This window comes from Hemitrygon akajei, chromosome 12 (assembly GCF_048418815.1).
Source record: "Hemitrygon akajei chromosome 12, sHemAka1.3, whole genome shotgun sequence".
Lineage (NCBI taxonomy): Eukaryota > Metazoa > Chordata > Chondrichthyes > Myliobatiformes > Dasyatidae > Hemitrygon > Hemitrygon akajei.
In genome coordinates, this window is record NC_133135.1 from 40,709,667 (window position 1) to 40,737,554 (window position 27,888).

General features: G+C 39.7%; 1 protein-coding gene across 2 annotated transcripts in view; it reads left to right on the forward strand.

Annotated features, from left to right (window-relative positions):
* Positions 1–27,888, forward strand: part of mast2 (microtubule associated serine/threonine kinase 2) — a 405,044-nt gene that overhangs the window by 6,692 nt on the left and 370,464 nt on the right. For both annotated transcript variants that reach the window (XM_073062969.1, XM_073062970.1), the window contains exon 2: positions 19,495–19,645. In XM_073062969.1, coding sequence (XP_072919070.1) covers positions 19,495–19,645 — 151 coding nt within the window. The remainder of the gene's footprint in view (positions 1–19,494; positions 19,646–27,888) is intronic.

Consider the following 27,888-nt stretch of genomic DNA (forward strand, 5'->3'; position numbering starts at 1 on the left):
TGTGTGTTCTCTTTACCATTTCTGATTGAATGAATTCCTGAGATTTTATTTTGATTTCATCAACGTGTTTTCTTTTTCACATTACTTCTGTTTCTTTTAAATGTGCCATAGTTTTCTATGAATATTTGCTCTTTTTGTCAACCTGTTGCGTACAGGTAAAAAATATTTAATACCTTCAAGGACAAAATACTAAGGTAATGACATCCTACTGCTCTACTGTCCAATTTCCCACTTTAACTTCCCTCATTATGCAAAATTTTCAAATTATTTATTCTCATTGCATTAATTTCATTTACTATATTGACCTACACTAGCTTCCACTCCTGCAAAACTTTAAATATTTAAATTCCAGTTTTCAAATTGGCCTTATCCTGTCTTTTATCTGTAACTTTCTTAAGCCATAGAACCCATAGAACCTTTTGACAGCTGTGCTCGGGTGATTCTGGCCTTACCCATTCTTTCTTTTCTTGAACATTGGCAGCTTCCCTTTCTACTTCCTAAGCTTTGGAATGATCTTTTTTAACTTCTTTGCCTCTCGACATTTCTGTTCTTAAAATGCCTACCTTCTGAAAGAATCTTCTGGTTACTTTATAGTATAAAATGAAATTTCATTTTGATAACTCTCCTGTTAATCACCTTTGGATTTTTTACTATGTTATGGGAGCATAATAAATACAAGGCATAATTGCTATTGATATTACTTACAATAGATCAATGCTTGACAAATAGGAAATAAAATCAGAAAATGCAGGAACTAACTCGACAAATAACAAAAAAAAGCTGTAGATGCTGTAAGTCAGAAACAGAACCAGAAAATTCTGGAAATACAAAGCAGGCAGGCAACAGCTATTGAACCTGATGCAGTTATTGTCCCAGGTTGCCACACCCCTCACTCTAGCATTTCCTCCTGCTCTTCGATGGTCAGGGTGATTTCTTCTGATACAAACTGGAAAGGCTTATTATATGAAATTAATGACTGTGATGTTGAGCCCTGAGGCTTGTTGCGTGTCTCGGCGTGAGATGTAATATTGTATCTTGAGCTTGTGGTATGTTGTACTTCATTGAAGTAGTGTGCAAGAGATAACTTGCATGCAGCAATTTACTGACACTTACCCAATTCAGCATTCTGCATTCAGTATTCACAATGTGTTCTCTAGTTGGAACAGCAAAATGCACTCTGAGAGATTGGACTACTCCAGTTCAAGATCAAGTTTAATTGTCATATGTTGGATTGTTAATAGGATAATTCATAATAAACTCTTCTTGGGCTTCCAGCCGGGTACAGATATTGCTTATAACCGACATTTCGATCACAAACTTTGCCATCTTCTTCAGGGATGATGCCTGAGCATGTCTTGTCCAGTGGTATTTATACCCCCATAATTCCATTCCTCCTGATTGGCTAGTCCTCATCCAGACTGGGAAAATTGGGCTGAAAAATGGCAGATGAAATTTAATGCAGACAAGTGTAAGGTGTTACACTTCGGGTGGACAAACCAGGGTGGGTGTTACACAGTGAGCAGTTGGGCCCAATCCATTTGGCATCTGTTTTACTTTTCTTAAATTTAAACCCTTTCAGTAATCTGTTTTTCTAGACATGAGTAGATGTATTTTGGCTTTTGAATCATGAGATCCATTTGCAGATAGTCATGTAAAATCAGAGTCGTTTAGCAGGAAATCAGGCCCTTGACCCAGCTCATTTGTTCTAACTGGATTCCCAGTTAGTCCTTTCTGTTTGTTTTTGGCCCATTGTCCACCAAACACTTCGTGATCATGTACTTGTCTAGATGGCTTTTATATGTTGCTAACGTGCCTGCTTCAACTGCTATTTCTGGCAGCTGTTCCAAATACTTTGTGTGAACAATCTGCCCCGATGTCCCTTTAAGATCTATCTTTGATGTTAAACCTGTGCCCAGGTTTATTCTCTCCTCCCTGGAGGGGAAAAACATGTGCCTTCTTTCTGTTTATACTTTCCATGATCTGGTTCACTTCTGTGAGGTCAGCCCTCAATCTCCTGTGTTAAGGAATAGAGTCCAAGTCTGTGCAAGCCCTCCTTGTAACTCAGGCCCCAAGTTCAGGCAACTTTCTGGTAGATCTTTTCAATCTTTACTAATATCTTTCATATAATATCATGACCAAAACTATACATAGTACTCCAAGTGTGATCTCAGCGATGTCTGACATAACTTCCTAACTCTAATTTACAATGCCCTGAATGAAGGCTAGTGTCCTAAATGCCTTCTGTACCACCCTATTTAACAGTGATACCAATTCAGTAAATTATGCATGCACCCCTATTTCCCTCTACTGCGTAACACTGATAAATCAAAGTACAGGAGTTGGTATGTTATGTTGGAATTGTATAAAATGTCAGTGAGGCCAATTTTTGGAGTACTCTGTGCAGTTCTGGTCACTACCTACAGGAAAAATGAGATTGGAAAAAGTGCAGAGAAAACCTACAAGGATTTTGCCAGGACTTGAGGACCTGAGTTATAAGGAAACGTTGAATAGATTAGGACTTTATTCCCTGGATTGTAGGGGAATGAGAGGAGATTGATAGTATTTAAAATTATGAGGGGTATAGATCAGTAAATACGAGCAGGCTTTTTCTAACAAGGTTGAATGAGACTAGAACTAAAGGTTAAGGGCAAAAGGTGAAATATCCCACCGTTCCAGGGAATAAAGTCCAAACCTTCCCGATTACCCTGGCATGAGAGACTAAGCAAAGTTCTTGCTAAAGTTCATATAGGCAGTATCCACTGCTTTACCCTCATCTACCTTCTTGATTACCTCCTCTAAGAACTCAAAAGGGATTTAGCAGACATGATCTCCCAAGCACAAGGCCACGCTGACTGCTGCTATGTTGGTAGATCATGTCCCTCAGAATTCCCTCCAGCAATTTACCAACAAACAACGATGTCAGACTCACTGGCTTATGGTTTCCTGGCTAGTTTATGCTACCCTTTTAAAATAATGATGCCACATTAGCCACTCTTTAGTCCTTGGAAACTTCAGCTGTGGCAAGAGATAAAACAAGATTCACTGTAAGGACCTCCATGATTTCTTCTTTAGCTTCCCACAGCATCTGCAAATCCAACTTAAGGCCTCTAATACTTTCTCATTGGTATCTTGTATGAGGTCAAAGACAACACCACTGGATTCTCCCATTTCCTTAACTTCCATCATAAAAACAAGAGAAATATTAGTTTAAAATCTTGCTGTTTCCTATGGTTCCACAGACAGGTGGCCATGCTGATCTTTAAGGGGAGCTTTTCTCTTCCCAGCCATCCTTTTAATATACGAGGGGTGATTAATAAGTTTGTGGCCTAAGGTAGAAGGAGTCAATTTTAGAAAACCTAGCATATTTATTTTTCAGTATAGTCCTCTCCTACACTTACACACTTAGTCCAGCGGTCATAGAGTATATGGATCTTGGACCTCCAGAAAGTGTCCACAGCATGGGTGATTGATAAGTTTGTGGCCTAAGGCAGAAGGAGATGAGTTATACAGCTCTTGTTACATGCACGTGCAGGTCAACTCTGTGAGTGATTATGCAGAAAGTTTGAAGTTAATAACCCATCTCCTTCTACGTTAGGCCATGAACTTATCAATCACCCATCTGTGGACACTTCCTGGAGGTCCAAGATCTGTATGCTCCATGACCGCTGGACTAAGTGTGTAAATGTAGGAGGGGACTATGTTGAAAAATAAATGTGCTAAGTTTTCTAACATTGACTCCTTCCACCTCCAGCCATGAACTTATCAATCACCCCTTGTGCTTATAAATCCCTTTGGATTTTGCTTCATATTGCCTGCCAGATTCTCTCATCCTCTTCTTGCTTTGTCTTTCAAGTGTACTTTCATACTTATAGTGATCAAGAGGCTCACTAGTTCCTAATTTCTTACATGCACAATGTATACTTGCATCTCTTTCTTAACCAGAGCCTCAAAATATCTTTCATAAATGAGGATTTGCTGAGCCTGCCAAGTGTGCCCTTCTCCCTGCAGGAACATGTAGACTTTGAATTCTGAACACTTGTAAAGGCCTCTTAATTGGCAGATGCTTCTTTCCTTGTTGTTGTATTAGCACGCTACTGGACGTATCTGTAATTCCATACCTTTCTATCTTATGAATAATTAGGTGTGGTGATTTCAGTAAGTTTATAAATAAATGATCACAGCTCAATAATTTTAGTTATTTGTAGTCTGTTTTCCTTTGCATTTGTTTATTTTGGCTCATTTTAAGTCTATTATCTGATGCTACTTGTGCAATTCCCAGCCATCTCTACAAGTACTTTCCAAATTCATGTCATTTATAGAACTTCAGCGATATCCATTCTCAGTGTCTTGATATATTTCACTGCCTAAGCAGAAAGTGACATTTGTTGCAATGTTGAAGGGTATGTGTACAGATGTTCCAGTTGGAGGAAATGATGCCATTTTGCAGTCTTTGCATTATATCTACTTTTATGCCTTTGGAACATTTTAATGAATTAGTTTGAAGTCTGGTTACTACCTAGAGCAAAGCACAAAGTTCCAAAAAGTAGCTAAGCTTTGACCACAGGAGTTGAAGTTGTCATTCAAAGCCATTTAGATGTGTTTTTCTAATCATGTTTTTACAGGTATTTTAATGGGTAGTTCTGGTTACCTGGTTTGGATATTATGCAAGCTTGCCTTGAGTGATAATTTCCATTGACAGTTATGATTAAAGTTGTGAGATTGGGCACGGTCAATAACTAGCTTTGACTCATTCAGTGTTGAAGGAAATGCTTCTAGTGCACATTGGTACGCACTGTTTTTTGTGGCCAGTTGTAACAAGATTGGTGTTTCCCTAAGTAAAAAAAAAACAAAAATGTATTTCTCAGTGTCAGTCTATATATGGAGCTCGTTTAGATGGAATTATCTTTTGTAGCTTCTTGTGTATTTTGATGGGAATTTGTTCCAAATTCAAGAAGGTTGACGGTGGCAAGAGACTTTTCCAATGTATACATGACTAGTTGAATCTTGTAGAGTCAAGGGCCTTTTTGTAGTGATATTCACAGAATATCATAGTTAAATTTGTAATTATGGTCTCATTCTGTTTCATTGTGAAAACTATTAGTTATATCTGTTTAATGTTAAATCTACTGATTGTAAATTTAACACAATCATGGTAGACTAATTTGATTCTGTACTTTGGAGTTTCAGTTTGTTGGAAATTAATTTTGCATATAGTATTGGGTACAGAACATAGAACAAGATTCTGAAGAGGATAATGTAAAGAATGGAATGTAATAGGTTTTAGCAAGCTGGAGTAAAATGCCAAGTTTCTTTTCATTCAATTGTTGGATCATACCATGTTTGCTATTATTTGTAGTCCCTAAGATCACTCTGTCTAAAACACTTAATCAGTTTCAGTATTTCCCAGATAAAGGTTAAAGCTATAACGATTGATGTTCCAATGCTATTTAATTAGCATTTTAATATCATAACTTTGAACTAGGTCCTACTTTACTGATAAACTGTGACTATTCTTTTGGTTTATGTTGCTGACAAAGATCCACATAAAACTTACAGATTCTCCCTGTGGTCATATAGGTTTTGTTATCTTCCTAAGGACATGGAGGTTGGCATCAGCATTCCTGTCATCCACCATGGAAAATAGAGACATTAGAGAAGATAGAGAATAGGAAGAATTTAACCGTTTTGCTAATGAGCTAGGAGAAGTCGCCCTCTGGTGCCATCTTTAACTGAAAGCTCTATTTTGGGTCTTAAACTCTTGATCTAGGCTAATGTATGTTATTGCAATGGTAAATATAGTCTTTGAAACCCTGCAGAGAACTTTGGTATTTTTTGGGACCGATATTTCCAGAAAGATTCCAGAATGAATGACTAATTGGCCGGTTTTGGTGTAATGATTTTACAGGTTGTTATTGGAGGCAGTGACAAGCACAATATATTTGTGAGATCATTCTGACATAGGCATCGAAAGTACGATTGAGTTGATCAGAGGAAAATAATCGAGATTTGTCTTGTTGATGTGGGAGGTCAATCTCACATCTAAGCCTTATTGTTTATCCTGCCGATTGGAATGAAATCTTGTCACTGTAAGGCCTATTGATATAATTTTGTATCCGATGAAAGTAATATTTTAGCCAACAACACACACAAAATGCTGGTGGAACACAGCAGGCCAGGCAGCATCTGTAGGGAGAAGCGCAGTCAACGTTTCGGGCCGAGACCCTTCGTCAGGATATTTTAGAGTTGTTTGCAACAGAATAGCCCTGGAATCACTGGAGTTGAAACTTATTGGAAGTTTGTTCATATCAGAGTTTTCTGTTCAGCATTGACTTTTTTATTTCGAGCACCTTTTTTGAGGATAAGTATTTTCAAGAACAAGGCATGATTACATTAAATAACTACTTTGATGCATTGATGATCAATCTGGTATTTTTGTAGTGTCACGTTATTAGCTACAGTTTGAAAGCATCTGGAGTCTGTATCTCCAGTAATGCACTTGACAGAGCATTCTCGCATTTGAGCAATTTGAATTGTTTGTTTATAAATGGCATTTTGGTTTCTTTTTAATTATTTAAAAGTCCTTTTTCATTTAAAACAACTATGATTTTACTTTGTGCATGCCTTTAAAGTGGGTATTCTATTTAACTGTTTGCTTCAATAGATTGTAAAGGCTATATATAAACTGCATATGGAACTTCCTATTTGGAATTATTTTTTGTTGTTCTCCTAATGTTAACTCTTTATTTTATTCTTTTCCTTATGAACTTGCACATTTTTGAACATTATTTTGAATAAATGGTAACTTAAGGTTACCATTTTAATTACATGTGATATACAGCATATAAAAGCTGTTTTATTAGATTTATATCAATCTTAAAGCAATAAACTTATTCCCCATTTATTACATTAGTATCCAAATCAGGTTTAATATCATCAGCTTACGTTGTGAAATTTGTTGTCTTTGTGGCAACAGTACAATGCAATACATAATAATACAGAAAAAATGAATTACAGTGTGTGTATTCACCCCCTCCCCAGAAGTTTTCATGTTTTATTGTTCTACAACTTTGAAACACCGTTGATTTAATTTGGCTTTTTTGACACTGATTAACAGAAAAAGACTCTTTCGTGTCAAAGTGAAAACTCTACAAAGTGATCTAAATAAATCACAAATATAAAACAAAATAATTGATTGCATAAGTATTCACGCCCCCTAATATGACACACCAGATCATCACTGGTGCAGCCAATTAGTTTTAGAAGTCACATAATTAGTTAAATGGGGATCTGTATTTGGAGACCTGTGTGCAGTCAAGATGTTTCAATTGATTGTTGTAAAAATACACCTGTATCTGGAAGATCCAACTGCTGGTGAGTCAGTGTCCTGCCAAAAACTACATCATGAAGACAAAAGAACACTCCAAGCAACTCCAGGAAAAGGTAATTGAAAGGCACAAGTTAGGAGATGAATATAAGAAAATTTACCAAGTCACTGAACATCCCTTGGAGTACAATTAAGTCAATCATCAAGAAATGGAAAGAATATGGCACAGCTGTAAATCTGTCTGGAGCAGGCTGTCCTCAAAAACTGAGTGACTGTGCAAGAAGGGGACTAGTGAGGGAGGCACCAAGAAACCTATGACAACTGATGTCAGGGGTATGTTTTGTACTCAGCGGTGAGTGTGTGGAATGGGCTGCTGGCAAAGGTGGTGGAGGTGGATATGATAGGGTCTTTTAAGAGACTTTTGGATAGGTACATGGAGCTTAAAAAAAATAGAGGGCTATAGGTAAGCCTAGTAATTTCTAGGGTAGGGACATGTTCAGTACAACCTTGTGGGCCGAAGGGCCTGTATTGTGCTGTAGGTTTTCTATGTTTCTATGTTTCTAACTCTGGATGAGTTTCAATTTTCAGCAGCTGAGATAGGAGAGACTGGGCATACAACAACTGTTGTCCGGTGCTTCACCAATTGCAGTTTAATGGGAGAGTGGCAAAAGTAAAGCCACTTTTGGGGGTGAAAGAAAAAATTCACATTAAATCTTGGCTAGAGTTTGCCAGCAGTCATGTGAGGGATTCTGAAATCAGCTGGAAGAAGGTTTTATGCGCTGATGAAATGAAAATTTAGCTTTTTGGCCATCAGACTAAACACTATGTTTGGTGTAATTCAAACACAGCACGTCATCAAAAACACCTTGTCCTTCCTATGAAGCCTGGTGGTGGCTGCATCATGCTGTGGGGATGCTTCACTGTAGCAGGCCCTGAAAGGCTTGTGAAGGTAGAGGGTAAAATTAATGCAGCAACATACAGGAAAATCCTGGAGGAAAACATGATGCAGTCGACAAGAAAACTGCCACTTTGGAGAAGATTTGTTTTCCAGCAATACAATGACCCCAAGCAAGGGCCAAAGCTACACAGGAATGGCTTAAAAAACAACCAAAGTTAATGTCGTGGAGTGGCCAAGTCAGAGTCCAGATCTCAAATCAATTGAGAATTTGTGGCTGGACTTGAAAAGGGGTGTCCACTCATGATCCCCATGCAATCTGACAGAGCTTGAACAGTTTCATAAAGAATAATGGGGGAAAATTGCAGAGTTCAAATGTGCAAGGCTGATAGAGCTCTATCCACACAGACTCAAGGCTTTAATTGCTGCAAAAGGTGTATCTGCTAAATATTGACTTGAAGGGGGTGAATATTTATGCAATCAATTATTTTCTGTTTTATATTTGTAATTAATTTAGATCACTTTGTAGAGATCGTTTTTCATTTTTGACATGGTCTTTTTCTGTTGATCAGTCTCAAAAAAAGCCAAATTAAATCTGCTGAGATTCAATGTTGTAAAACAATGAAACATGAAAACTTCCAAGGGTAGTGCAAAAATAAGATGTATTGAGATAATCTTGTGTTCAATGTCCATTTAGAAATTGAATGTTAGAGGGGGGAAAAAGCTGTTCCTGAATTATTGAGTGTGTGCTTTCATGTGTTATGAATGTACCACAGCTCGGAGGGGCCGAGGGGTGCGGGGTAGCCCCCTCCTTTGTGAGAATTGCAAGATCACTATTGAGTCCATTCAGGAGACCCAGGAAATGAGAGAATGACATGCAGAATCCACAAGTCGTTGGAATGTGTCTTGGCCTCCGAGAGGCGGACCCATTGATGCCAGCTATTGTTTCTTGGAGACGGACTTGTGTATTGCATCCTGTACGATGCATCGACGCCCCAGGCAATGAAACGAGGGGGAGGATAGTGGAGGGATTGCATTATCCCAACCTGATTGACATCTGAGACCCTGTGAGTCAGGATTAAAAAAGGGTCTGTGGGAACAGCCCCTCAGACGCACCAGAAGAAACACCAGCGATCCCGTAATAGCAAGAAACCAGGGGAAAGGCCACGTGCGTCTGGTTCCATTTGCCTTGGAATCGGTGGGCCCTTTTCCATGGCCGAAAGGTTTTTAGCTAACAACGGGGAAACCAACTCCCAACGACTCTCGAAGGATTGACATCATAAAAGGAATGGGCAAGTTTTAAACCCGTCTTTCTCTCCAACCCAAAAGCTGCAGCTTGAATGAACTGAGTGACTTTTATATTTCCATCGGACAATACATTATCCCCTGGACAACGATAGAGCTATTTCTTATTGATTATTATTATACCCGCGCTTTTAGATTTAGTATCGACGACATATACTATCTGCATGTTTGCATTGACATTATTTTGTTTATTTTTTTATCAATAAATACTGTTAAAAATAGTACCATCAGACTTCAACAGACCTCTCTATCTTTGCTGGTAAGTGACCCAGTTACGGGGTACGTAACACATGCTCCTGTACTTCCTTCCTGATGGTAGCAATGAGAACAGGGCATGTCCTGGTGATGGCGGTCCTTAATGATGGATGCCATTTTTTTTTGAGGCACCCTCCATAAAGATGTCCAGGATACTATGGAGGGGTATGATGCCATGATGGGGCTGACTGAGTTTACAATTCTCTGCAGCTTATTTTGATCCTTATTTCAATAAGGTGAATGCTCACAGGTTTTCTTTCTGTGGATTGGAAATAACATCTCCTTGCTGACAGTCAACACAGGTGCACCTCAAGAATGCATGCTTAACCCACTGCTCTACTCTCTCTACACCCATGACTGGAATCATGGCCCTAGTATGCTTATAAGGAGCACGGAAACAACGTCTCATGGTGTTTAATGGGAGTATGAAAAGGTCACCTGATGAGCTGTCAAAATTTCTGAACAATCAGACGATGGATTCATGGAATTTTAGTCTTCCAGAATACAAATCTGAGTTCAAGGGAAAAGTTTTCTCTAAGAGACTTGGTAAATCTGTGAAATTCATGCCCTAGGAATGGACTATTTTGATATGTTATTCTGAATACAAAGGAAGAAAAAGGTACTTAAGGATACTATAGAAATTGAGGTTGATTTGGACAATTAGCAACATTGAATGGTGCAACAAATGTGTAAGGCTTTGCAGGCAATGCTCATAATCCTAGGTATATTGAAGTTTGGAAAGAAAACACAGGTGGTAGCACAGTTGTTCAGTGCAGTACAGTTTTCTTCCAAGAACACAGATGAGACACACCTTTTTAAATGCAGCTAGTATCTGATTTTATAGATTTAAGTGGACCTGTTTTGAGCCCAGGACTTTAATGTGTTCAATTATGATAGCAGACCAGTTTTGGTTTAACATATCCACTGATAGTATATTCCTCAGTGCTCAGTTTGGGTAAGATGCTCCAGATACTTGAAATTGGAATAGAATCCATGAACGATACATGTGAGTGATGCCACTGAGCTCTATCTGGAATTTCCTGTCCACTTGCTATTATAAAGCAAATTGATTTGACGATGATAGAGAATCTACGTTTTTCCATCTTTTACCAACACAAGAGCAGCCACTCCAATTAATTCCAGTAGATTAAATGTGATAGTATAATTGAGAAGTTAATTAAAATCTTAATTTTGAATGCCGTCAATATCAGAGACATTAAAAGTTGCTTAAAAAACAGGTTTAACAACAGATAGTGCTCCATTCCCAGACCAGCCTGCTGTGAAAAGCTATGCTTATTCTGTGCTGCATCTCAATCAGTAAACAAACAAACGCACGCACGCACCCCCCCCCCCCCCCCCAGGGCAATCAGGGTCAGGGCCCCTGGCAGCAAATTACTACTTACTAAAGACCTCTTTGTAATAGATAGCCAACTCATTCAGACCATTCCATCCAGCCCATCTAAGAGTGGGGACGGTAACAAATCAATGTGGGTAGCAAGCCAAATATAGTTTGATATCACCCTTTGGAATTGTAACTTTATTCAAAACATAAGTATTGGACTGCTTTAAGTTTCCAGGCCATAACTTATCCCTCAAGTGCCATCCTGTAATTAACTTAATTAAAGTAGATTTTGTGGTGTCAATTTAGTGGGGCTTTACTATGCATAAATTGATTGTCCCATTTCTTGACATTGTATTAGTCACTATACTGCAGAAAGTACTTCATTGCCTGTAGAATAGATTGACAATACTTTATTATCGCAAAGGAAATTGCAGTGTCACAATAGCATTACAAGTGCACAGATATACAAATGTTAGAAGAGATAAAATCCAAAGAATAAAAAATAAGTTACAACAGTCTAACATGAGGGGGTCATCACTTCCCCAGCTATAGGTCAACTCATTATCGAATCTATTGGCCAAGAGTAAGAATGACCTCATAGTGCTCTTTGGAGCAGCTCAGTTGTCTTAGTTTATTACTAAAAGTGCTCCTCTGTTTGGCCAAGGTGGCATGCAGAGAGTGAGAAACACTGTCCAGAATTGCCAGGTTTTTCTGTAGGGCCCTTTGTTCTACTACAGCCTCCAGTGTGTCCAGTTTAACTCCTAAAACAGAGCCAGCCCTTTCTAATCAGTTTATTGAACCTGTTAGCATCACCCGTATTGATGCAATTGCCCCAGCACACTACTGTGTACTGGTGACAGCAGACTGATAGAACATGTGAAGGAAAGGTCTGCATACTCCAAAGGGCCTCAGTCCCTTCAGGAAGTAGAGGCAACTCTGGCCCTTCTTGTATACGACCTTTGCGGTGGCACTCCACTCAAGTCTGTCATCCAGGTGCACCCCCAGGTACTTGTAAGTCCTCATCATCAAAGGTTACAGAGATCAGTGCAGGCTTAGTCTTCCTAAAGTCCATCACCATCTTCTTTGTCTTATTGATGCTGAGCTACAGATGATTCAGCTTGCTTCATTTGATAAAGTCCTCCACCAGGGCGCTGTATTCATCCACCTTTCCTCTCACCCAACTATTGCTGAGTCATCAGTGAATTTCTGTAGATGACATTACACAGTTGAATCTAAAGTCTGAGGTATACAGGTTAAACAGGAAGGGAGCCATACAGTCCCCTGTGGGGCCCTAGTGCTGCTTAGAGCCATGTCTGACACACAGCTCTGAATACTTTGATGCATTCTGCCCAAAAGGAAACTACTTCAATACAAAACTACTTTTTCTCACCAAGAATTGTGCTGCTATGTCTGTCAGAGTATGAAAACTTACAACACTGTGTTACGTACCCCGTAACTGGGTCACTTACCAGCAAAGATAGAGAGGTCCGTTGAAGTCTGATGGTACTATTTTTAAAAGTCTTTATTTATAAAGGGGCACAAAAATAAGATTAATACAAACATTCAGATAATATATGTCGTCAATACTCAATCTAAAAGCGCGGGTATAATCATAATCATCAATAAGAAATAACTCTATCGTTTGTCTAGGGGATACTGTATTGTCCGTTGAACCAATAAAAGTCAATTGTCATTAAATATGCAGCTTTGTGGGTTGTAGAGAGAGACAGTCTCAAACTTGCCCGTGTCTTTCATGAGGCCAATCCGCTGAGTCGGGGGAGTTGGTTCCCCGTTGTTAGTTCAAAAATCGCTTTCCGTGGTACCAGCCACCGGCTCCCAGGCAAGGGAACCGAACGCACGTGGCTTCCTTCAAGTGGCTTCCCGCTATTACGGGATTGCTAGCGTTTCTTCTGGTGCGTCTGAGGGGCCGTCCCTACAGCCCCTCTTTTTATCCTGACTCGCAGGGTAGTAGATGTCAATCAGGTTGGGGGTGATGCAATCTCTCTCTCAACCAGCCCACTTTGCCCAAGGGCTTGCACGTAGCATAGTCCCCAATCCACAAATGTGTCTCCAAGAGACAATGGCCAATGTCGCGTTACTTTGCATCGCCGGGGAACGAGGCATTCTGCACATCTCTCTCCCATTTCCTGGGTCCTCTGACCCAACCCACTAGTGCTCTTGCGATTCTCACAAAGGCGGGGGCTGCGGGCATAACAACTGAAAGAGGGTATGTCTGTCTGTCTGCCTGTCTATCCTATTGATTCTGTGCTGATCAGAAAAAAGCCCTCCGGCCTTATCCTACCTTATAGCACCATGATCAGAGCTCTTCAAGGATCCAGACAAGTACTTTTTAATTGTTCCTGCACTGCATTTTTTTTTGAAATGGCAAGTTCTAGATCCCATTCACCCCTGGGTGAAAGCTGTACTGTAAGTACATTTATCCTGGTAGTTTGATAGCATTTTAATGAACATGATAATAATTTAATATTATAAAGAAGGGTTTTACTTCCATTCACCTATGGCAATCCTCTTGTCCCTGCAGATGGTGGGATTACACAGATGGGAGGTAGCTGGTACTTTTACACATTTTCTGCATTCTGTTTTTATTTTTGTTACTTCAATGTACATATGTACAGAATGGTCTGTCTGGATTGCACACAAACAATTTTCACTGTATCTTGGTATGTGATTGAGAATAAACAAATACACTGTATAACAGATTTTCTTGCTGTACAACATGTCTAATGTACTATCTATAATGCTCTTAAGTATGCTGCTGAAGAACGTCAGAAATAGAAGCAAGTGTATACCATAAGGTCCCTTGTATCTCTGCTGCTTCTCAGCAAGAATATGACTGATCTTTTTCCACAGCACTACCTTGCTCGATTCTCATAAGGTCTGAAAAATCTCATGATCTTTGGTGTTGCAGTGTGTTGCTCGTATGACATCACATAATTCTATTTCCGCAGTCAGCTTGTTTTGCAAGTTGGCCAGTTCATACCACACTATTAGCATCACAAGCCTAGCACCTTAACAAATTGAACATTTAAGTTTGATGCTTTCAGGCAGTTGCAGAAAGGGCTGCACATTTTAATTCTGCATTCCAGGTTGACAGTGGTATTCTGAAGTCAAATGATCTGAGGAAGTAGACTTCATGTCACTGGATGTTTAATTGATAAAGCCATATGATTGACCAACTGAAGACACTACCTGATAACATCTGTATGATAACTTTTGATTATTATTTTGATGCTAGAAGATTGAATATTTTTTATAAAAAACCATGATTGCAACATCCCCACCTTCTACCTCCTCGCTGTTTGAAGATGGGATCTAGGAAACCAACCTTTAAACTAAACTTTGAATCATGGTCAGATTTGTTTCTTGCTTTAATTTTGTTATTTTTGATGTATACGGAGTTTGTAATAAACGAATCTATTCTCTTCAACAGGTGGAAGGAGCTCATTAGCATGGGATGTTGCTGAGTGCGGTGATGGTGGTTGAGAGGTGGAGAAAATAGTGGGTGAAATGTATGATGGAAGTAGGTAGTCTGCTGTGGTGTGTGTATTACCTGATGAAAAGGAGTGAGGTGTCTGTATTGTTTTTCCAGACCATAAGGGGTTGTAGAAGAAAACTAAAGTTGTCTCTTTAACAGCAGTATAGCTAATAGAATAGATTAAATGTTCAGGTTTTGTGGTAGTTGTTTGTATTTGAGGAGTAAGAAAAAAGTTTATGATTGGAGAGCCGCATGATACTGCAGTATCTCATATCGCTGATTTATTCTCAGATTTGGACCTTTTATTGAGACAGTTTCTGAATATTACTTTGCTTCAGCTTTCTGAAATATAGGAGATGCCAAGCCACAGAAATGTGGGATCAATTATTTTTGTTCAAATCCTGCAAAATGCTTTTATATAAGATGCTGTGTTTATAAAGCAAGATTCCATTTATTTGGGGATGTAAAGGCTTGTTAAGGGAGTGATTTTTGTGAAAGAATGTTGGAAAGTTTGAAGTAAAATCTGAGTAACGAATAAGTAGATACCTAATTTGCCTCACAGGTGATAAGACATGCAATCTCCAACCACCACTCTGACGTCCTAATTGTTGTACCCTCCTTTTGAAATGTATCTATCCAGTTTACTTTGGATTTCTTTGCCTACCAAAATATATCACTGTGTTATCACTTTGTCCATTTTAACATTCTGTTTATTCTTCTGAAGTTGCTATTTCACGCCATTTAATGTTCTTGAGCCTAAATGCTGCCAAATGTACAATTGCTCCATTTTGCATGTCATTTAACCCTGTTTAGAAGTTACTCCTGCTTTTATGCTCTCCATTCCATAAAACTGTGTTCTGAATGTATTTTCGGAAAAGAAATGCTTTTCACCATGTCTCTTAAAGGTATGAATTGTGATTTTCAGTTATATAATTTGTGATTTGAAAGATGTTATTAATTTCTCCAGTGCTAATCAAAAAATTTGTAACTTTATCTTCACATTTGATAATTCTGGCACATGTATAATGATAAGATATTGATTCCTTTCAGTTAAGAACACGGGCACTTCAACTTACAAGAGGGTGATACAGTAGCATAGCAGTTAGTGCAATGCTTTTCATCGTGAGCAACTAGGGATCAATTCACATTGCTGTCTGTAAGGAGTTTGCATGTTCTCCCCATGACTGCATATGTTTCTTCTGGGTTGTCTGGTTTCAAAGACATATATGTTAGGGGTAGTAAGTTGTGTACATGCTATGTTCGTACTAGAAGCAAGGCCCCCAAATATAGTCCAGCAAGGACTACAATACCAGTCAGATTTGAAGCAAAAGTACTGAGGAGTAAGTAATTGGAGGCTTCATTATTAAAAATTGAGTAAGGCGTTGCGCAAGATGATGTTGGTGAACCACGTCAACGTTCTGCAGACTAGATGCAATTGTTCCAAATATACCCCTTTTGGATTACTCTACTGCAAGTTGTAGTATGTAATTTGCCTTTAAGCACTGTCCTTTTAAATCTACTTAGTGAATTGCAGAGTTCAGGATCTTCAGAAGGATTCACCAGACTTAACTCTTAAGCTATCAGGTATGGCGCCTTTAAGTAGATGAATGTTCACTGTCATGGTCTGAAGCGAGGTGGGTTGGTGGGGGGAGGTGAAGGCTGAAATACAGAGGAATGAGGACTCCTATACCCAGCATCTTGTTAGCAAACGTGCAGTTGCTGGAGAATTAAATTGAGGACCTGAGGGTAAGATCGGTGTATCGAAGGGGTTTGAGAAATTGTTGTGTTTTGTGTTCTGTGTTTTACCAAGACATGGCTTACTCAGAAATCACAAGATATGGTGATCAGTCCTGAAGGCTTCTCAAAGCACAGAATAGATTAGCTGTTGATTCATAAAAGGCAAAAGGTGGAGGTGTCTGTTTCATAATAAACTCTTTGTGGTGCTGTGATGTGGCTGTTTTGTCAAACTCATAATCCTTGACCTTGAACACCTAACGATCAAATGCCATCTGTTCTATTACTGTCTGTTCTAAGTCCTCCATAATTCGACTGCAGTTTACATACCACCAGTGGTTCACTATGATCAAACGTTTGAGATGTTGCTTGATGCCATCTCCAAACAAGAAACAATCTATCCTGACGCATTTCATATCATAGGGATTTTATTCAGGTTTGTTTGAAGAAATCCCTGCCCAGAGTTTCCAACATATTAGTGCTCCCTTGTACTAAGATGGCGAATGCCTACCGTTCCATGCCTGGAGCACATTTTGGGAAATCTGATCATTTGGCTGTCCTTCTCCAACTTGCACACAGGCAGAGGCGAAAGAACAAAGAGCTGGACATGGGAGGCAGGAGCTGCTATGGAATCGCTTCACATCAATGGACCAGGCAGTGTTCAAGGACTCAAATGAGTACACCATGGTTGTCACAGACTTTATGAAAACAATTAGAGACAAATGTTTCCCCATGGAATCTTTCACTGAATGAAGTAAAATTAAGCAACATAGGTGACAATGAGCTTTGCTTCCAGATGAACTCAGTCTTCTATGATTGCTTTGACCATCAAGGGATCAAGCTTGCACAGCCCCTGATGATCCTGTGACTGAGTGGTGTCACAGCAACAACCTCTCACTCAATGTCAGCAAGACCAAGGAGCTGATTATTAACTACAACAGGAGGAAACCAGTGGACCTTGAGCCATTCCTCATCAGGAAGTCGCAGGTGGAGAGGGTTAGCAACTTTAAATTCCTCAGTGTTATCATTTCAGAGGATCTGTCTGGTCTTGGCATGTGAGTGCAATTACAAAGAAAGCACAGCAATGCTTCTACTACCTTAGGAGTTTGAGAAGATTTGGCATGACATCTAAAACTTTGACAAACTTCTATAGATGTGTGGTGGAGAGCATATTTGACTAACTGCATCACAGCCTGATATGGTAACGCCAATGCCCTTGAATAGAAAATCCTATAAAAAGTAGTGGATACAGCCTTGCCCAGCATGGATAAAGCTCTCTTCACAATTGAGCACATCTACACAGAGCATTGTCACAGGAAAGCAGCATCCATCATCAGGGACTCCCACCACCCAGGTCATGCTCTGTTCTCCCTTCTGCCATCAGGAAGAAGGTACCGCAACAACCTCTCTCTGAAAGTTAGCAAAACCAAAGAGCTGGCTATTGGAAGGAGGAAACCAAAGGTCCATAAGCTAGGTCTCATCAGGATATGGGGATGGAGAAGATCAGCAACTGTGAATTTCTCTGCATTATTATTTCAGAGGATGTGTCCTAGGTCCAGCACACAAGCACCTTTTACAGCAGTGCCTCTACTTAAAGGTTTGCGAAGATTTAGCATAACGTCTAAAACAATGATGAACTTCCATTGATGAGCAATGGAAAGTATATTGCCTGGTTGCATCATGTCCTAGTATGGAAACATCAATTCCCTTGAATGGAAAAGCCTACAAAAAGTGGATACAGCCCAGTCCATCATGGGTAAAACCCTCCCCATCATTGAGCACATCTACAAGGAGTGCTGTCTCAGGAAATCATCCATTATCAAGGATTCCCACCGTCCAGGCAATGCTGTCTTATCACTGCTGCCATCAGAAAGCAGGTACAGGAGCCTCAGGTCCTACACCACCAGTTTCAATAACAGTTATTACCCCTCAACCAGCAGACTCTTGAACAAGAGGGCATAAGTTCACTCACCCCAATACTGAACTGATCCCAAAACATATGAAATCAATTTCAAGGACTCTTCGTCTCATGCTCAATATTTATTTTACTTATACTTTGTTATTTAGAGATACATCATGGAATAGGCCCTTCTGATCCTCCGAGATGCACTGTCTAACAACCATCAACAACCCAGACTTAACCCTAACCTAATCATGGGATAATTTACAATAACTAATTAACCTACCAGGCATGCCTTTTGGACTGTGGGAGGAAATGGGAGAAACCCATGTACTTCACAGGAGGGACATACAGATTCCTTACAGAGGACATTGAGATTGAACTCTGAACTCCACCTGAGCTGTAATAGCGTTGTGATACCGTGACACCCTTATTATTATCTTTTCCATTTTGAATTTACAGTTTGTCTTTTGCATGTTGGTTGTTATCTATCTTTGCAGTTTTTCATTGATTCCATTGCGTTTCTTTACGTTTACATGAATGCCCACAAGAAAATGAATCTCAGGGCAGTATATGGTGACATATATGTACCTTAATAATAAGTTTATTTTGAAGTAAATCTGATTATTAGATTAATATGCATAAATAAAACCCTTTAATAATTTGCATCATATCTGAGTTTCTAAGTTTATTGTTAAAGAGAAAGTAGAGGCACAAATACCCATTTTAAGTTGTGTTGAGGACACAGTGGTTACACCCTCCATTTATCTGTTTTTTGCAATAATGGACAGCAGAGTCATTCCTTTAAATCTAACAACGCTAGCTTGTATTGTGGTGAGTAACTTGTGCAATATCCTCTGTTTGTGACTGCATCTGTTTTTACATTCATACTCACTCCTACTGCCAGGAACAATCCCACTTGATTAAAAATGTCTCTGGTTTATTACTGTCTTTTCTAAAACTGATATGCATAGGAGAAATTTGTGTGTCTTCTCCAATTAACACATCATGACAAACGCATCCATTTCTGTTACATGTATAGATATAACTGCTGCTGCCTTTTATTGATCTCAATTAATTCTAATCTCTTAAATTGATCTCTCAATCTAATCATCATCGAAATTGACATTTTTTTCGAAAAAGACTTGTTGCTCTATGGCATGTGAGTTTGCTTGTTGTGATAATTGAATTGAAAAATGCTGGACTCATACTTGATTCTAAAAACAAAATATTCTTTTGACAGGCAGAGCTTTCTGGATCCTCTCCATGGCTTTTCAGGAAATTGAGCAATCCCGATCTTGACTGTTCATCAGGAAAAGTTTCTAAAGTCCTACACCAATTCAGTGAAGATGATGCAAAACTTCGAAGAGGGAGCCTTGGTGCTGCAATGGGAGGTGAAGAATTGATTTAATTCTTTCAATAAAAGACTTTAGGATGTAATTATTTAAACAAACACACAGAAAATTATTATCTCAGGGGGAAAAAAATCTTGGAATATCCTGTATCTAGAAAAATTGTTGTAATTGAACAGTGCAACATTGGGGAAAAAACAATCCAATGGGAGAAGAATATTTTAGAAACATACAGCACAGACACAGGCCCTTTGGCCCATCTAGTCCATGCCAAAATGATTTAAATTGCCTACTCCTATCGACCTGCTTAGGAACCATAGCCCTCTGTATGCCTACTATTTGTGTACCTATCTGAACTTTTCTTAAACAGTGTGTGGCTGCTAATTCCACACGCTGACAACCCTTTGAAGAAGTTTCTCCTCATGTTCCCTTGAAGCTTCTCACCTTTCACCCTTAACCCATGACCTCTGGTTGTAGACCCACACAACCTCAGTGGAAAAAGCCTGCTTGCATTTACTTTATCTATATCCCTCATCGTTTTGTATACCTGTATTCATTCTCCTCTCTATCTTTGTTCCTCATTGCCCACTATATCCCCAATCTTGGTGTCGTTCACAAATTTGCTGATCCAGTTAACCACATTATTATCCAGATCATTGATATAAAGGACAACAAAGGACCCAGCACCGATCCCTGCGGTACACCACAAGTCATAGGCCACAAATCAGAGAGGCAACCTTCTACTACCACTAACCCTCTTCTCCCACAAAGCCAATGTCCAATCCAATTTGCTACCATATCTTGAATGCCAAGCAACTGAACGTTCTTGACCAGCCTCCCAGCATAATGGATGAAACTCTTCTTTTAAACTGTGCAAAAGCATTTCATTTGTTTGACAAATACTCTAAGCTTCAGAGTAATATCAACTGCTGCTAATTTGTTAAGTATTCTGCTGAATACTGTACAATGCTTGTTTTGGTAATTACCAGTTCCTTGGGGCAGCAAATATAGGCAATAAGTTTTAAGCGCAAACACGAAATCTGCAGATGCTGGAAGTTCAAACAACACACACAAAATGCTGGTGGAACACAGCAGGCCAGGCAGCATCTATAAGGAGAAGCACTGTCGACGTCTCGGCCTGAAACGTCAACAGTGCTTCTCCTTATAGATGCTGCCTGACCTGCTGTGTTCCACCAGCATTTTGAATAAGTTTTAAGCTCCGATTTTTCATGAGGTGCCTGATTTTGACCGCTAATGATATACTTAATATTGGGAATTACTTGTTAGAGATGTAGTCATATAGCACGGAAACAGGTACTGTGGCCCAATCAGTCCATGGCAACTAAAGTCCACATCCAAGCTAAATTTATATAATTCCATATTTTGAAATGTAAATAAATCAAATAAATGCAAAACATTTTCAAATTGACTGAAAAGTAATTTTTATCATAAGATAGTGATCTGAGATGAGCATATTGACAAAGGCATGTTAGACTAGAAGCAGTAATTTCAGAAATAGCATGTTTCCTTTAATGGATTTGGTGTGATTAATTGAATTTTTGAATGCACTTCAATATTACAACTATTTGGCAAAATTGAGTGTTTTCAGTTATAATTAAGTGTATGAGTTTTAAAAATTTCTCTAATAGAGTTATGTTAGTTAAGAAAAATTGTATCTGCACAGCATAATTTGCCCCCCACCGCAGTGACTTTACCATTTTTTTTCAGCCATCACTGTCACCACCCACCCACTGCTAAGTTACAACACTGACCTCAGTTATAATAGCATCTCCATGCTGTATGTGATTGATTGAGGTGATGAGCAGGTATTACTATTTTGAAGGCTGCATTTTTAAAGCAGGGTTTATATAAATGTACTGCCAACAAATGGAGTAAAAACTTAAACTGGTTACATATTTTCCAAATAGGACTGTGGAGGTGTCTTGGTTCTTTGTGGTTATCTTCAAGATGAGAAAAAATGTGCTTCTAACAACTGAACTAGACTGTTAAGATTCTAAACAGTAGTTGCCAAACATTTTTTAGATTACTGACTCCTTGGCTCCCAGACCACATCCCCAACACACTCATCTCCCTTTCTGGCCATTACTTAAAAATCTATAAAGAATTTTGATTCATGATACATAGTGAAAGAAAGTCAGAACTACAAAATCAAAGCAGTGACAAAGAAATCCAAATATTATTAAGATTTATTTAAAGCTGCAAATAAATTTTCTTTAATTATAGTAAAAATAGTTTTCTCAACAATCTTAGAGCATACATTAGGAGTCCAACTCTTCAATACTTTGCTCTCTTACCTTTCAATGTGATGGATGGGCTTGGTGCTGTCACGTTCCCCGTGACCGGGTTACCAAACCAGCAGAAATGGAATAATACGTTGGAGTCTGGTGGTACTGTAACTAAAAGTGTTTATTAGTAAACTAAATAACACAGTACTATAAAATGCAAATATATATATAAAACAGGTTAGCAAGGATATATACAGAAGTGTAGATATAGGAATCAAAACCAAGCTCTAACGAAGTCCAAACAACACACACAAAATGCTGGTGAACACAGCAGGCCAGGCAGCATCTATGAGGAGAAGCACTGTCGACGTTTCGGGCTGACCCTTTGTCAGGACTAACTGAAAGGAAAGATAGTAAGAGATTTGAAAGTAGTGGGGGGAGGGGGAAATGCAAAATGATAGGAAAAGACCGGAGGGGGTGGGATGAAGCTAAGAGCTGGAAAGGTGATTGGCGAAAGTGATACAGAGCTGGAGAAGGGAAAGGATCATGGGACGGGAGGCCTTGGGAAAAAGAGGAGGGGGGGAGCACCAGAGGGAGATGGAGAACAGGCAAACAACTAAATATGTTAGGGATGGGGTAAGAAGGGGAGGAGGCACATTAACAGAAGTTAGAGAAGTCAGTGTTCATGCCATCAGGTTGGAGGCTACCCAGCCGGTATATAAGGTGTTGTTCCTCCAACTGGAGTTTGGATTCATTTTGACTCCGCGACTCCCTTGTCCACTTATCCCCCCCCCCCATCCCTTCCCTCCGATCTCCCTCCTGGAACTTGTCCTTGTAAGCGGAACAAGTGCTACACCTGCCCTTGCACTTCCTCCTTCACCACCATACAGGGCCCCAGACAGTCCTTCCAGGTGAGGCGACACTTCACTCGTGAGTCGGTTGGTGTGGTATACTGCATCCGGTGCTCCCGGTGTGACCTTTTATATATTGGTGAGACCCGACGCAGACTGGGAGACCGTTTCACTGAACACCTACGCTTGGTCAGCCAGAGAAAGCAGGATCTCCCAGTGGCCACAAATTTTAATTCCACGTCCCATTCCCATTCTGATATGTCTATCCATGGCCTCCTCTATGAAAATGAATCCAAACTCCGGTTGGAGGAACAACACCTTGTATACTGGCTGGGTAGCCTCCAACCTGATGGCATGAACATTGACTTCTCTAACTTCCGTTCATAGATGCTGCCTGGCCTGATGTGTTCCACCAGCATTTTGTGTGTGTTGTTTGAATTTCCAGCATCTGCAGATTTCCTTGTGTTTGCTTTATCGAAGTCTAGGGGTAAATGAATAGTCTTAAGATGATGCAGAGTTCAGTTCAGTTTAGTTTGTCGAGGTAGTTGCTGTTGTACCATTGGGAGGGAGAGAGAGAGAGAGCGAGAGAGGTGAGCAGTTGCAGCAGGCAAACCTTCCATTGTCTTCTTGTCCTGTTGTGGTCACTGACTGTGACCCCTCCGTACCAGGCCAGACTGTTCTTCAGACTGTCACCCAGGCGAGGGTGGACACACACACAAGCCCCCACCGGTCTGCCTTCACACACTGTGAGCCTCTGATCGATTCCCCTGAATCGATCCTCCAAACCCCCACCTCCCTGTGGGTGCACAACGCTCTTTCAGTGTTCCGTGGCGTGGCTGCCTGTGTCTCAGCAGACTTGCTTTTATCTCCCCTGCCGGGGTACCAGCCGTCCATCACGCCCATCACCTGGCACCGCCTTGCTGTCTCAGCAGGAATCTACACAAGCAGGCAAAAGTGTCCTTGGAGCAAAAGTAAACAATTATCGAAGAAGCCATAATGCTAAATCATTCTCTCTCTTTCATTATCAGAATCTGCAGCAGGAGACCTTCCCCCTCTTCTCTCTCTCTTTGGCAGCATAGTTCACAGGGGGGTCAACTCTGGACCCCATCTCCACCTGGTTTGCTCATCACACATCAAAGTGCATTGATATCAGCTTCTCAACTTCAGGTTGAATGCCAGTGAGAAGGAGTTTCGGATTCCTACATTCAGTAATTTGGACCCTGTTCTGTTGCTTTGAGAGACATTGGAAGACTGCTAGTGAAACTGCACTCTGCAAAATACGATGTTGGAAGGGCAATAAAGAACATCTTGATCTTTATCCACAGTGCAGAATAGTATTTAGAGATTTCTTTCTGCAATCAAATGTCTTGGTGATTTATTTTGAACCTCCACTTCAGTTCAAAGTCATTTTGTAATGAAATCATTTCTTCCTCCATCCTTTTTGTTAATTCCTCATTACAAGTGCTCAAGGATGGATTTATTACCCAATCTAGAATTTGGATTGAGAGAAGATCCTGAAATCTCTGACATATCTTTATATAGCTCACCCAGGTGGGCACAGTATACTTGAAGATCATCTGGTCCTAAAACTAGATAAAGAGAATCCAATTAAATAAATAACAGAAAAAAACATTATACTTGAGAAAAGTTATGTATTTCTTGGAAAAAGTATGTGAGCCTTTGCTTTCAGTAACTGGTGTGACCTATTTGTACAGCAATATTTCAACCAGATGTTTCTGGTAACTGTAGAGCAGTCCTGTACATTGGCTTGGAGAAATTTTAGGCCATTCCTCCTTACAAAGCTGCTTCAACTCTGGGATGTTGGTGGGCTTCCTTGCATGAACTTCTTTCCACACCGTTTCTATCGGGATTAAGGTCAGGACTTGGACTTGGCCATTCCAAAACACAAATTTTCTTCATTTTAATTCTGTTATTGATTTACTCTCTTTCGGATCATTGTCTTGTTGCATTATCCAACTTCTATTAAGCTTCAGGTGATGGATTGCTACCCTGACATTCTCCTGTGAAATATCTTGATACAATTTTGAATTCATTGTTCCCTCAACAATTGCAAAGCCACCCCAAACTATGATGCTCTTTCCAACATACTTCACAGTTAGGATGAGGTTTTAGTGTTGGTGTGCAGTGCCCTTTTTTGTCCAATCATAACAATGTGCATTTCTTCCAAAAAGTTCTACTGTTGTCTCATCTGTCCACGGAAGACTGTCTTAGAAACGTTGTGTAACATACAAGTGGTCTTCTGCAAACTTGAGCTGTGCAGCAATATTTATTTTTGAAGACCAGTGGTTTCCTCCATGGTGTCGTTCCATGAACACCATTCTTGTTCAGTGTTTTTCTTATAGTGAACAGAGAATTCAGCAAGTTCTGGAGGTCTCTGCAGGTCTTTTGCTGTTACCATTGGGTACTTGTACATCGCCTTCAGCATTGCAAGCTATGCTCTTGGTGAGATCTTTGCAGGATGCCCATTCTTTGGAGAGTAGCAACAGTACCTCCATTTGTAGACAATTTCTCTTACTATGGACTGATGAACACTCAGGTATTTTGAAATGCTTTTGTAACCTTTTTCAGCTTCATGTATCTCTACAATTCTTCCAAGGTTCTCTGAAAGCTGTTTAGATTGAGGTATGGTGCACATAACAGATCTGTTTTGAGAAGAGCAGGCTCTGTCAGTAACTTGACTCTGTTACTTTTTTATAGGGCTGGGCTCCTCTATAATCTCACCTCTAGTCTCATGTCATTGTTGGAACACCTGACTCCAAATAGCTTTTGTAGGAGACATTACCCCCAGAGGTTCACATACTTTTTCCAATAAATAGATGTAATATTGGATCATTTTTCTCAACAAATAAATGACCAAGTATGATGTTTTTTGTGTTATTTATTTAATTTGGTTCTCTTTATCTAGCTTTAGGGCATGCATGAAGAAGATCTGATATGTTTTGGGTCATATTTATGCAGAAATAGAGAAAATTCTACAGAGGTCACAAACTTTATAACATCACTGTAACTCTCTGCCATTTTGTGCATTTATGGGGAAACATCCAGATTAGATGCTTTCTATAGCACTTTGATAGAAGTTGATAAGAATCAAAAGGGTCATGGCAATTTAAATTTTTTTTTAGCTTCCTGAGGAAGTGGAGGTGCTTTTGACATTTACGTGGTTGGACCACGACAGTGATGTTTACTTCACAGAATGTGAATCTCTCAAACCTCAGCACTGTTGATATAAATAGGAACATGTATACCCCCCCCCCCCGAAATAATCTGCTCTTTTGACTTGCTGACATCAAGAGAAATGTTGTCATGACACCATTTCACTGGAATTTCTATATCCTACTTGTACTTCAACTTGTTTCTAGTCATACTATAAAGAGGGTTAGAAAGATTTTGTAGTGGTGTAATTGGTGAGAGTTCGAAGTTTTGACCAAACAGATCTCATTATCCAGCAGAATGTTTTTGATTTCTATGTCATTAGTTTGTTTGCTTCATCGAAATGGCTGTTCAGCCCCCTGAGGATATGCTGATTATCAGACCCATATTTACATTAATCCAATGTAATTCCCATATTTTTATCAATCACCCCCAGACTCTACCACTCACCTACATTCTTGGGGCAATTAATAATGTCAACTTGACCTCCACTCCATCCATCATAAGTGGAACTTCCCAGTGGCCAAACATTTTAATTGCAATTCCCATGTTGATTCATGTCGACGTGTGCCAAGGTGAGGCCACACTCAGGGTGGAGGAGCAACACTTTGTATTCCGTCTGGGTAGCTCCAACACAATGGCATGAATATCAATTTTTACATCAGTTAAAAAAAAACTCTTCTCTCCCTTCCTCTGCCCTTTCACTTCTCACCTGCCAATCACTACCCCCGGGTCCCCTCCCCTTCCATTTCTCATTTGGTCCATTCTCCTATCAGATTCTTTTCTCTCCAGCCCTTTACTTTTCCTGCCCTCTTGGCTTCACCTATCACCTTCCAGCTCACCTCCTTCCCCTGCCCCCACCTTTTTATTCTGGTGCCTTCCCCCTTCCTTCTCAGTTTTGAGGAAGGGTCTCAGCTCAAAATGTTAACTGTTTATTTCCATGGATGCTGCCTGATCTGAGTTCTCCAGCATTTCATATGTGTTGCTTTGGATTTCCAGTATCTGCCGACTTTTGTGTTTGATAATTTAACATACTAACTCGTGTGTCTTTAGGATGCGAGAGGAGATTGGACAAAACTCAGTTGGTCAAGGGACAATATGCAAAATCCACTCAATCAATAGTGAAAATCAGGATCCTTTCTCTACCAGGCACACCACTGTGCCATCTATATTGAGTGATAAAATACAATTAATTAGGACACATCGGGACCAGTACATTTTGGTCCAATTAAGCCGATGCCCCAAATCGCCTATGTTTAATGGAAATAGTTAAAAATGTATTAAAAAAAGACAAATTGCCATTGAGCTATTGAGCTACACTACCAATACCTCTACAGTACTATAAAGTTCCAAATAATTATTGACGGAGGAATTCATCCTGTGTATGCTATCACGTTCTTTTGATTGTAAATGGGAAAAAAATCAGCACAGATACCTAGAGCAGATAATGGACTGCCTTCATACAATGCTTTCAATGATTACGTCCTCCAAATCTTCATTTTCATTGTAACATTCAAGATGATTGTCAATACCTTCAAATTCTTTGTAGCTTCTAACTTGTTGAAGTAGCAAAATTGTTTCATTTTCACTCCTGGCTGTTTCTGGTATCTCCAACCATGAATATTTGAAATAGCAGTAAGCAAAGCAGTTCTTAATTGTCTTGCTGTTTATTTCTTGCCAACTGTAAGTGACAAAAAGCACTGCCTTTTTGACAAAAATCCATGGAACTGATACTACAGTTGGCCCTCCTTATCTGCGAATTCAACCAACTACGAATTGCAAAAACCTGGAAGTGCTCTTCCAGCACTTGCTGTTCGAGCATGTACAGACTTTTTTTTTCTTGTGATTATTCCCTAAACAATGCAGTATAACAACCATTTTACTTAGCATTTACATTGTACTAGGTATTATAAGTAATCTAGAGATGATTTAAAGTATACAGGAGCCTGTGCGAGGGTTATCGTGGATTGGGATTGAAAAAAATCGGAAGTTCTCTTACTAAGTAAGTTGGAACAGG